At 38.3% G+C, this 12,639-nt stretch overlaps 1 protein-coding gene across 1 annotated transcript; it reads right to left on the bottom strand.

Annotated features, from left to right (window-relative positions):
* Positions 1–545: 545 nt before the first annotated feature.
* Positions 546–11,719, bottom strand: LOC124880678 (gastrula zinc finger protein XlCGF57.1-like). Its single transcript, XM_047385932.1, has 3 exons — positions 11,665–11,719; positions 1,548–2,839; positions 546–1,379 (listed from the first exon to the last, which is right to left on the bottom strand). The coding sequence occupies exons 2-3, from the start codon at positions 2,826–2,828 to the stop codon at positions 1,263–1,265; spliced, it is 1,398 nt and encodes a 465-aa protein (XP_047241888.1). The 5' UTR covers positions 2,829–2,839; positions 11,665–11,719; the 3' UTR covers positions 546–1,262.
* Positions 11,720–12,639: the final 920 nt, after the last annotated feature.

Raw genomic sequence — 12,639 nt, forward strand, 5'->3', positions numbered from 1 at the left:
CATAAAAACGACGTGCAGTCGTTGTGTCATAGGAGCAATGTGTGGGCTGAGAATATTATTCAGATACATTGACTGTGGCAAAAAACGGTAACGCTCCAAAATATATTCATTCGAAAATGACAAGACATCTAAATCCAGTCTGATCACCCTCTCCTGACTAGGGATGAGTACATTTCACATCTGAACTGATACGGTACCTGAGAATTTAGACCGGTACTCGCTGGTACCAATTTTCGGTACTTTTATGTGTGTTATGTGGCATTAAATGTTATAAAATAAAATCTCAATTTTCCATTTAACATTCACTACCGGTCGAATATTAGAACCACTTTCTCTTTCAATGTTTTTTATATTTATGATGATTTCCATTGTACGTAGATTCTCACTAAAGGCATCAAAACTGTGAATGAACACATATGGATTCATGCAGCAAATGAAAAATTGTTAAAAAACCTTAAATATGTTTTATATTTTAGATTGCCTAAAGTAGCCGCCCTTTGCTGTGATGACTGAAGTATTAACCTTTGGCCGTCTCTCAATGAACCTCTGGTAAGTTCTTTCAAGACTCTTTGGAAAACCATTTCAGGTGACCACCTCATGAAGCTCATGGAGAGAATGTTACGAGAGAAAAGCAGTAATCACAGCAAAGGGAGGCTATTTGGAAGAATCTAATATAGACAAATTATAGCTTTTATAGAAGCTGTAAATCTAAAATAAAGCTGTAACCTAAAATATAAAAATGTTTAGTTATTTCCCATTTTTTGTTTACTATATAACTCTATATGTGTTCCTTCAAAGTGCTGTTGCTTTTGGTGAGAATCTACAATTTATATAGTCATGAAAAATAAAGAAACCCATTAAGTGAGAAAGTATATCTAAAACTTTTGACCAGTAGTGTATGTATTATTCTATATATAAACTTTATTGAATATATCAAAACAACATCCAGCTGTTGGTATTGTAACATCTCAGGTGTTTCAAACATTTCAAGATGAAAACCCTTAACTACGCAGTTTTTGTTTTCTTAATAAGGCACAAATTTATTGCACAAATTGCATCCATTAGCAGGCGTGTTAGCGGTGCTGAATGAAGGAGTTCTAGCCATATATCTGAGGCTGACAAAAATTGGGCACCCTTCAGCGTTGACAAAAATCTGGTGCTTAACTAGGTGTTTCCTCAGATTAGATGTATTCCCACCGCAGGCCTTGCACTTCACATCAAAACATTTTGCAGCGACCGTAATCTGTTTGAGCATTTAAACCTTAACCACTTTCCTCTCTAGTGTGGATTTCCATGTGTTTCTTTAAATTTCCTTTTTGGCTAAATCTTTGTCCACATAAATCACAACAGAAAGGTTTCTGTCCAGTGTGGATTCTCATGTGTGTGTTTAAACTTCCTTTTTCAGTAAATCTTTGTCCACATAGATCACAACAGAAAGGTTTCTGTCCAGTGTGGATTCTCATGTGTCTGTTTAAATGATGTTTTCTGTTAAATCTTTGTCCACATAGGTCACAACAGAAAGGTTTCTGTCCAGTGTGGATTCTCATGTGTCTGTTTAAATGATGTTTTCTGTTAAATCTTTGTCCACATAGATCACAACAGAAAGGTTTCTGTCCAGTGTGGATTCTCATGTGTGTGTTTAAACTTTCTTTTTGGTTAAATCTTTGTCCACATAGATCACAACAGAAAGGTTTCTGTCCAGTGTGGATTCTCATGTGTCTGTTTAAACTTCCTTTTTCAGTAAATCTTTGTCCACATAGATCACAACAGAAAGGTTTCTGACCAGTGTGGATTCTGATGTGTGTGTTTAAATGATGTTTTCTGTTAAATGTTTGTCCACATAGATCACAACAGAAAGGTTTCTGTCCAGTGTGGATTCTCATGTGTTTGTTTAAACTTCCTTTTTGGTTAAATCTTTTTCCACATAGATCACAACAGAAAGATTTCTGTCCAGTGTGGATTCTCAAGTGTGTGTTTAAATGGCCGTTTTGCTTAAATCTTTGTCCACATAGATCACAACAGAAAGGTTTCTGTCCAGTGTGGATTCTCATGTGTGTTTTTAAATTAGTTTTTTGGTTAAATCTTTGTCCACATAGATCACAACAGAACGGTCTCTCTCCAGTGTGGATTCTCTTATGTATGTTTAAAGTGCATTTTCCAATAAAGGTTTTACCACAGTCTTCACAGCTAAACTTCACTCCTGTCTGGACTTTCATAGACGATTCCACATTTTTCTTCTCTGTGAAACATCTCTTCAAATCCAGCGAGCTTAAGGATCCTATTTCTGAAATCATGTCTTTCTGAAGAAAGCCACGGTGAACAAATTGTTCAGCAAACTCAGCCGAGCTAAAAGGTTTGTTAATGTTTCCATCTGACTCAGGAGCTCTGCTGTCCTTCCAGTCATTGTCCATGTCCTTAGATTTCTGTCCAGAGTCTGACAAGTGTTTGAGCTCAGAGACGGGGTGCCTTACATCATCGGCCTTTTCATCCTTCTCAGTGTCTTCAGTTTCTGAGGAAATGGAACCATCTCCATGATCTTGTATCTTGATGGATTCTTCTCCATCAATATCTTCTGGAAGCGCTCTACCTATAATTTGGTCTTGATAAAGCTGTGAGAGTAGAGGGGACTGTTTATCATCCTCACTCTTTATGAGAGTAGCAGTGACTGGAAACCTGATGGCATCAATCTCCTCCTTCCCATTGAGCTGCTCTCCCCCCAGACTGGTGTAGACCTCCTCCTGTTCCTCCTTTATGTGGTGGATCTTTGGGTCATGTAGGTCAGCAAAAGGTCTGTGGTTTACAGGAGCTTCTTCTTCAACCTTCAGCATCTGCTTAACATCTGCAGGAAACATTGAAACACCTCATGCACATTAGAAAGTTTTTTGACTTCAGCCTGGACTGAGTCACTTTTTAATAAAGATATAATTAGGTGCTTTGATTACATTAAAATATTTGATGTAATTACCATTGGTAAAAGCAAAGAGACCTTCACAAAGAGTTCTTACTATTGCAAAACATACTAATGGCAATAGTTACAGCTGCATTTCTAAGCTTCTGAAAGTTCCAGTGAGCGCTGCTGCAACCATAATCCTGAAGTGGAAAGGGAATCATTTCAACGTAAACCAGTCAAAGCCAGGTGCCCCTAGAAAGACCTCTGGTTTAAGGTAGCTGTAGTTAAACCTTAACTTTAGAAACCATCTCTTGATCAAGATGACTAAATAAGTTACAGACCTATATCCAATCTACCGTTCTCATCAAACATTCTTGAGAAAATGGCTGCTATTCAAGTGTGTGAGCATTTACACAGCAATGATCAGTTTGAATAGTTTCAGTCAGGCTTCAGAGCTCATCATAGCACTGAAACAGCTCTGCTGAAAGTCACTAATGATATTATTATGGCCTCAGATAATGGACTTATGTCTGTACTGGTCCTGTTAGATCTCTGTGCTGCATTTGATACAGTCAATCACAATATTCTCTTAGAAAGGCTATAATATGCTGTAGGGATCAGGGGAACAGCGCTAGGCTGGTTTCAATCTTACTTATCTGACAGATTCCAGTTTGTTCATGTAAATGATGAGTCATCTTCAAACTCCAGGGTTAACTGTGGAGTACCACAGGGTTCAGTACTTGGGCCAATTCTCTTTACTATATATGTGCTTCCAATAGGTACAATTATCAGGCAGTGTTATAGAAATTTTAGTGCCTTGCTTGATTTGCTCCTTGATACTCTACAGGAATTGACAAAAGTATTAGAACCCCTCTGTGTTGTTCCATTCTTCTCTTATTTAAGCCTTCTGCTTGCAGCTGTGTGAGATAATATGTATGCCACACTGTTAAGATTATGTCTGGGACAACAGGTCTCATGAGTCACCTTGAAAACTGTTGTAGCTTATAGGAGAACTTTTGCTTTGTCTGGTCAGAATGATTAGGCAGCACTACTGAGCACATCTCCAAGGCTGTAAAATCCTTCTCTCTTGCAAAATTAAAATAAAGCTGATTCTGAGTGACAATCATCAGTCTCTGGATGCGAATTTTTCTACAACAGCAGCATGGGATACATTTTCACTCTTATGCTGATGATACTCAGCTATACTTATCCATAAATCCTGATGAGCCCAACCAGTTGATAGACAAGCATGTGTTAAAGACACAAAAACTTGGATGACCTTAAATTTTCTGCTTTTAAACTCAGACAGACAGAAAGACAGAAGGTGTTGTCTTTGGACCGGAGTCTTTAAAAAAGAAACTGCTTAGTCAATCACGTAATTTGGATGGCATTAAATTAACCTCCGGTAATAAAGTAAAAAAACTTGGTGTTATTTCCGACTAGGAAGTGTCATATAAATCCCACATTTAACAGGTTTCTAGGATTTCCTTCTTTCACCTTCGGAGTTTAAACAGAGTTTAAAACATTCGACTCAAACGGGTTCAGATAGAAAGGTAAGAAAACCGTCATTTTTTTAAGTAACTGCCAAAAACATAGTGAACAAACATGCCATTCTTACGAACATTTTTAGAAGATTCCTTGTTGGACATATTTCAGGCCATTTTTGTCAATAATATGCGGGTTTTTAGAGAGATGCAAGATCCCCCGACAGGGCATTCAAATTTCGGCAGGCATGCACTTTCGGCATAACACTGCTCTGCTCTATTCCCACAACGCACCCTAGTATGTGCAAGACTAATCTTTAACAGAGCGCAAACGTCGATTGACGTGACTACGAATTTCTGACTGTTGGTCACTTGACCACAGTCAAAACTGACGGGAAACGCATATTTGTCAATGTTGAAAAGGCAGTGAGTTTGTAGCTCTGAGAAATGTTTAGTTTATAGTAAGGTGTAGGGAGAACTCTAGTGGTGAACACTGGTAAGTGCGCTCTTAGTTTTGAGCATAGCTGACGAAACGTATGTTTAACATGATAAGAGCTGCATGGAAAATTATCAAGCATTTTCCAATACATATATGTGTAATGTATAGTTTGGTTTTGATACCAATTGATGTTATTTCTGTTATATTCGAGACTGATTAGCAGTAGAAGCTACATGCTAAAGCTAATAACATCCGGTGCTGTGTTTGCCGTGTCGGCTAGGTTATGCATAGGAGTCATGATTCTTTAAGTACAGGTTATATTAAGTTAGTCATCCTATGTAGAATGTAAAAGTTGCATTTATTTATGCCAGGTAGTTTTATTAGTATTGCAAAGAGTATATTTCTGATTTTGTTTGATTTCTTTTCTAGACCACACATACATATTCTAATGTATGTAAATATTAGGGCTGCTGTATGTCATCTGTTCAATGATTAAAGGACCCTAACGTTATTCAAGCATCCTGTCTGTGCTTCTTACCAGCATTGTGCCATAAAGTGATGATCTGCCAAAAACTGATCGGGTAAGACCGGGCGCATCCTGCAGAGGAGCGAGCAGCGAGTGGAGGAGGAGGAGCTGGCTGCAGGAGTATATCAAGCCTGTCGAATGTTTTGTATAAGGGGGTTCTTTCTCGGTGGTTTAGTTCTTAAAGTCAAACAATATTAACACCTATAAAACAGGTATATTTCTATGGTCGAAGTTACAGTAAAGGGTTTTTATTTATTTATTAAAATTATATTATATTATATTACTATGCTTTACTCTGAGTAAATGTATTTCAAAGATCTCACTGAATGCACTCTGTCCAAAATAGCTAAAACAGCCAAAAATCTGGGTTTTGTCCTCTGCCACAAATTGATTATGGCCTATTTCCTGACCACTGACATGCAATTTCTACCTGATATGACTGTTTCATTCTGAAGAATTATATTTTACTGATCTCACTGAACACAACCCCTTCTACACTGAAAGAGTTCCCCAAATGAAAAATGTAGGGCTATTTCCATTGCCAGAAATTGATCATGGCTTCTTCTATGACCCATGAAATGTAATTTCTGCATTTAATTGCTTTATATCATTCAGGGAGATCATATTTAATAGATCTTGCTGAGTACAGACCCTCCCATGCTGAAATAAATCCCCAAATGGACAATATAGGGGTGTTTCACTTGCCAAAAATACATCTTGGCTTATTTCATGAGCCATGGAATAAGATTTCTGCATAAAATGGCTCTGTACAGCTTTGAGAGATTATATTTTACCCGATCTTACTGAACACAACGCTTCCTACACAGAAAATTGACCCAAAATCGTTTTTTCTCTGCCAAAATTTGAGTATGGCTTATTTTCTACCCAACTAAATTCCATTTCTGCCTAAAAATGCATTTTACTGATCTTGATGAAGGTTTTCGGTCACACATTTAAAGAAATCGCCAAAATGGCCTTAAAATAGCATTTCATTCTGCTAATTGGAATACATTCATGTAAGTTTATCGTTAAATTGCATCAAATGTCATTTTATTAATCAGGTACCACTACATTCGAAATTAATTTCCTCCTTATGAATATTTTTACTTTTAATAAATGTGATATTTTACTATTACTTTGCGTTGTTTTATTGTGAAATACTGATTAGCATTACTTGTTCTTGGTCAAAACACTTACCTGCTAATTACAAGTCCTTTTAAAGTGCAATAGCAGAGGTTTGCGTTCGAGTTTTGAGACATGGATCAGACATTTTCAACTCTAAGATCAATGGAACTTTTCATCTACCCAGCAGTCAAATTTTTGGAGAAAAGCAAAAAGCTTAATTGTTTGAGGTGGGTTAATAGTTACACTCAATGCTGCATTTTACTACTGTCATTATTTGTTGTTGTGACAAAGGTCTTGTTTTACAAAAATTTGTAATGGAATTATAAATGGGATGAATGAGGATTAGCGTGGGTTGTGATTACCAGTCATTTAGAAAATAAAGTGATGTGTTTATGTTTGTTATCAGACTAAACATTTGTCATAAAGTCATAAAAATCAGAAGCTAAGATTAAAAAAACATATTTTAGAATTTATTTGCGTTGATTTTCAAGTCATTTAACCACATGCAACAGAATAATGACATATGAATAAAATAGCTTTGAATGTCCAATTTTGGTGACCTGTGGTAGCTTAGAGTCCAGAATGAAAATCCCATATGGAAAATTTTTGATAGGGATGTTATTTGTGATGTCAAGTTGACTTCAGAACTCAAAATGTTGTTTTAATCTGATTTAGTATCAACAAAAGGTAGTAATATACTTCCTACTGATCTTTTGATTTGGGGTGTAATATTTAAAACTTTTAACTATTCGGTTTTCAATAATTTACTGTATAATTAAACTGTATTTGTGTATTTAAATTGATATTAAGTTTGGTTATTGATCTTCGTCCTCAGAGTAATATTTAGGAGTGGGTTAGTTCAGATATATTTTGGTTACTACAGTTTCACCCGAAGCTTGAACACCTTGGAGTACTGAAGATTTCACCAATGTGTTTTCATTATAAATACATTATTTACTTTAAGTGCAGTACCTGTTTTATATGTTGAAAAATATTTGGGCTGGTCTGTATGTCAACTGTTTTTCCTTCCTGATCTCACCAAATTAAACATTGATTGATAACTAATGATGTTGTTCATGTTGCTACAAAACGTTCATATTTAGTTTAGTTTTTAAATAAATAGTCATTTCAACCTTTGCATAAATATGCAGCTTATTGTGTTCTGCATAGTTATTTTGAATACTATTCATTTCATCAATACAACGTCAATGATAATGAAAGAAATCATTAATTTATCTACCTCAGATGACAAGTTATTCTATTGTCGACATGGAGGCACACCTTATTCGCTCCAGGTAAAGGTTTTGTGTGGACAAAAAGAGGCTAATGAAGCTTTTCTGGACTGTCATGCCTGCAGCCAAGGTTCTCATTGCAGACAGAAAAAAACAGAAAGGAAATCTCTCAAAGATTTTACTGACCAGGAATGAAGACATCAATTTGTGGGTCAGTATGTAGTTTTAGATTTGGCTTATTGCTAAAAATAGTGCAAATGTTAGTTCCTTCATTATGCAAAGATAACAAACTAATGTCACTATGATACCACTGTGATTCTTACACAGAGGGCAGACACAACATGGTGTCAGAATAATTTGCAGACTTGCACAGAAACAAGAAGAGAATAAAAAAAAAAAAAAAAGAGAATTGCACTACGTAGGAGAAGCTCAAGATGATTATGAGTCAGAGTTGCTTGTAGACACAGTCATGGCAGCAGAAGAGGATGAGGAGGATAGTGCATATGCAAACATAGCGCTGGGACCAGAAAACGCAAAACTGACACTTAAATTAGACACTGGAGCACAAGCGAGCGTCATGCCCATAAAAGACTTTGTTGGGCTCATGCCCAACACACCATTGAAAAAAAACAAACAAGCTTTGTGGCAGACATTTGTTGGATGTGAAAGGTTTCTGCACAATCCCCAGCAGATACAAAGACAGATCATCTTCACAGAAGTTCTATGTTGTAAACTGCAACAGCCCACCCATCCTAGTCTACAAAGCCTGCAGAGCCCTCGGACTCATACAGGTGGTGTATACAGTTACTACGGCAAATAAAGAGCCTGCCAACCAGCCAGCTGACATATTAAGTGAGTACTCTGATGTATTTAAGGGCATTGGTGCATTTCAGGGTGAGTGCAGTTTCAGAATAGACCCCAGCGTAGCACCAGTAGTTTGTCCCCCAAGGAAAGTACCTTTTGCTCTCAGGGAGCGTCTCAAAACAGAATTAGAAAACATGGAAAGAGATGGTATAATAAGCAAAGTAACTGAGCCAACCCAGTGGGTAAATGCGCTTGTAATATGTGAGAAACCAAAAACTAATAAGCTTTGTGTGTGCTTTTACCCACGTCCTTTGAACAAAGCAATAATGCGGCCACACTACCCTCTCCTGACGCTTGATGACATAACATACAAGCTTGCCGAAGCAAAATATTTCAGCGTATTAGATGCTAGATCTGGTAGACGACATCGTAATGTTTGGAAAAACAAAAGAGGATCATGACCAGGGAATGAGGTTTAAAGCTCAACCTAGATAAGTGCATCTGTATCAGTTAAGTCAGTTACTTTGGACACAAACTCACAGCTGAAGGACTGAAACCAGATCCCCTAAAGGTGAAAGCAATCCGTGACATGCAGTCACCAACAACTGAGGCAGAGCTGGAAATGATCCTAGGCATGGTGAAATACCTTGCCAGGTTTGCCCCACATCTGGCTGAGGTGAACGCACCACTCAGACACCTCCTGCGACACGACACAGAATTTAAATGGGATAAAACCCACCAGACTGCATTTGAAAAAAATTAAAGAGACAATAACAGCCGAACCAGGGCCAGTAATAGGCTACTTTGACCCCAAAAAAGAAGTGACACTGCAAGTCGATGCATCAAAACATGGTTTAGGTGCAACAATCATGCAGGAAGGCCGATCAGTTGCATATACATCCAAACTTCTCAACAGCACAGAGCAAAACTAAGCTCAGATTGAGAAGGAGCTATATACAGTCCTGTACGGTTGCAAAAGATTACCACAAATACATATATGGACAACATGTAACTGTTGAATCAGACCATAAGACACTTGAGTCAATAATTCACAAGCCTTTGGCCTCTGCACCACCACGCCTACAACGAATGTTGCTTGCCCTGCAAAATACAGCATCACTCTCATTAACAAACCAGGGAAGGAGATTCCAGTCGCTGACAAACTGTGGAGGAATTCTACTTATGACGAGGACCAATCACTAACTGAGGACATGGAAACACAAGTACACACTGTGATGAGCACAATGCCAGTAAGTACTGACAGGCTAAGAGACCTCAAAACAGCAACAGCTGAAGATGAGCAACTGTCTGGCCTTCGAGATGCAATTTGATCAGGCTGGCCGGAGACAAGGAAAAGGTGCCCCTCATTCATCAGCGAATACTGGAACCACCGTCATGAGATCACAGAGGCTGATGGAATTCTCTTGAAAGGTGAGAAGATAATAATTCCTCACAAGCTTAGAAGAGAAATGCTGCAACGCATACACACAGGACATTTCAGAGTAGAAAAAAGCAAGCACAGAGCAAGAGACATCATGTTTTGGCCATGCATGAGTCGACAAATAGAAGAGATGGTAAGTAACTGTGACATATGTCAAACGCACCAGAGTTCCAATCAGAAGGAGCCGATGATCTCACAGCCAATCCCTAAGAACCCATGGCAGAAGTTAGCAGCAGACTTGTTCACCTGGAACTCTGAGAACTATATTGTAATCTGTGACAACAGGAGCAGGTATTTTGAAATCGAACGCCTGCATAACATCACCACAGCTTCTGTGATTCACAAAATGAAAGGCATATTTGCCAGACATGGCATTCCTGAAGACGTCATAAGTGACAACGGGCCAAGTTACAACTCCAGAGAATTCCACTAGTTTGCAGACACCTGGGGTTTTCAACACATCACGTCAAGCCCACCTTACCTCCAGAGCAACGGCTTAGCTGAAAAGACTGTCCAAACTGCAAAAAGAATCCCCACAAAGGCCACGGAGGATGGAAAGGATCCATACCTCAGTTTGTTAGAGTACAGGAACACACCTTTGGACGGACTGAAATCCCCGGGACAAATTCTCATTAGTCGCAGACTGCGTTCTATCCTGCCCACAACAGAAAAGCAGCTGCAACCTCAGATAACCACCCAGAAAACCTTGCAATAAAGGAGGGAGGAATGTCAATGCCGCCAGAGAAGAGACTACAACAACACTGCCAGACTCTTACCAGTACTACCACCTGGAGCATCTATACGTTTCCAGCAGGAAGATGGCAGCCGGCCACACTCATGCAACCAGCAGGAACTCCACGCAGCTACTATATCAAGACAAACGACGGACAGATTTTCAGGCGCAATAGACGACACCTTCTCACAACACAAGACAAACCACCTACACCTGCCATACAGCAAACTGAAAACAACAAACCCAACACAAACCCTGAAGAGGAGACACCAGCAACTCCACTGCAATCCAGTGCGTGAAATGAAGCTTGCTGAACCCGAACTCCGAACAAGATGTGGACGTGTTATTAAACCAAGGCAGATCCTCGACTTGTAAAGCAAATATACAAAAAAAAAACAACTATATGCATGTATATACATATATGTAAGTATGACTAATCATTCCTGTTACTGCATTGAAGTGATACCCTGTTGGGAAGGCTAAATGTTATCATAACTCAACAGTGAGTTATAATTGCTATTATTTTATTATTTTATTTCACTAGTCCATTACAGAACTTCATTTTGTTAAAGGGAAATGTAATATTTGGTTATTGGTCTAACTAAGACTCTTATTTTGAAGTTGTAATAGAGAGACCAGATGGCATGGGGGGGGGGGGGGGGGTTGTACATCCGGTGTAACTCGGTGAGATGTAAGAAATAAAGAAGTAACAGTTTCTCTACCTGAATGAAAACTGGTGATTCTAACACAGAGGGCAGACACAACAGAAAACCTCCTTCATTAAAACAATTTAGTTTAATTAGTTTCTAAACAAACTTGTATCAGTGTCGAAGAACAACAAACCAATCAAAATGGCGGACGTGGGTCGTTCCCACCGAGTAACGAAGCGTTTACGTTTTAAGTCTATGGTGAACATTTGGTCTTTAAGAAGCTAATCCATTAGTCACCTAAAATGTTCCTAAACTGTAACTGACATGAAAACATACAAACCTAATCTGTGCAGCAGAACTTTAGGGTTGAAATCAGCCTCCAGGATGTTGAGACGCTGCTGATCTTCTTTGTCCTCTTTAGCTGTTTGGGAAATCTCTCCCACTGCTGCACTCTGCCACCGTTTGAGCTGCTGTCTCCACATCTTTGTTGTTAGCTTCTCTTCAAAAGATCCTTTAACAGTTACTGAGTAGTTATAACTCGGCTTCTTCTTCTTTCTTTGTTGTGGCGGTTGGCAAACAACAAAATTGGTGCATTACCTCCACCTGCTCATATAGAGTGTGGACCAGAATGTTGTCGTCGTCTTCTTCTTCTTCTTTATTACATTGGCGGTTGGCAAACAACTGAAGGAAGCATTACCGCCACCTACTGGTACGGAGTGTGAACCACATGACATCTATACATACATATACCTACCCCTACAAACACTAAATCCTATTATACAACTTACACTGTTTTAAGAAATAAAATATAACCTGATATCCTCTCTTTCCTGAATATTTTTGCAATAAATAAACAGCGTCTAATTTCATTAAAGTGTGGAGAAGAGCACTAGATAGAAGACTAAAGAAGAGCAAGAAAAATGTTGTAACTGTGGAGGTCAACAAAGAGTAACATATGGATGATGTGAGGCGAAAAAAACAGCAAAGGAAATTCAACATGTTAAGATGAGCAAAAACACAAGTTATGCAGAAGCAGTCAAAACTGTGATTTGTGCACAGGAGACATGGTTAAAACCAACATTAGATTTTGTTATTAAAGGATATGATAGTATAAGATGAGATTGACCAGAAGGAAATGGAGGAGGTTGTGGGATATTTATAAAGAAAGGAGTTCAATGTCAATTATTAGGAAAAGGTAAAGATTTGGAGTATACAGTTGTTGAAATTTGGGAAAAAGAGGGAAAATGTAAGATGATAGATTTTTACAATCCATGTAAAACATTAACAATGGAGTTGATGGAGGAGTTGTTGGGAT

The sequence above is a fragment of the Girardinichthys multiradiatus genome, chromosome 14 (genome assembly GCF_021462225.1).
Source record: "Girardinichthys multiradiatus isolate DD_20200921_A chromosome 14, DD_fGirMul_XY1, whole genome shotgun sequence".
Lineage (NCBI taxonomy): Eukaryota > Metazoa > Chordata > Actinopteri > Cyprinodontiformes > Goodeidae > Girardinichthys > Girardinichthys multiradiatus.

What these genes read in the sequence shown, in the direction of transcription:
- LOC124880678 (XM_047385932.1), bottom strand. Translation starts at nt 2,828, where the DNA reads ATGCTGAAGGTTGAAGAAGAAGCTCCTGTAAACCACAGACCTTTTGCT. An exon ending in AACATCATTTAAACAGACAC is followed by an intron (nt 1,380 to 1,547) that starts ATGAGAATCCAC and finishes TTAAACACACAC; the next exon opens with ATGAGAATCCACACTGGACA.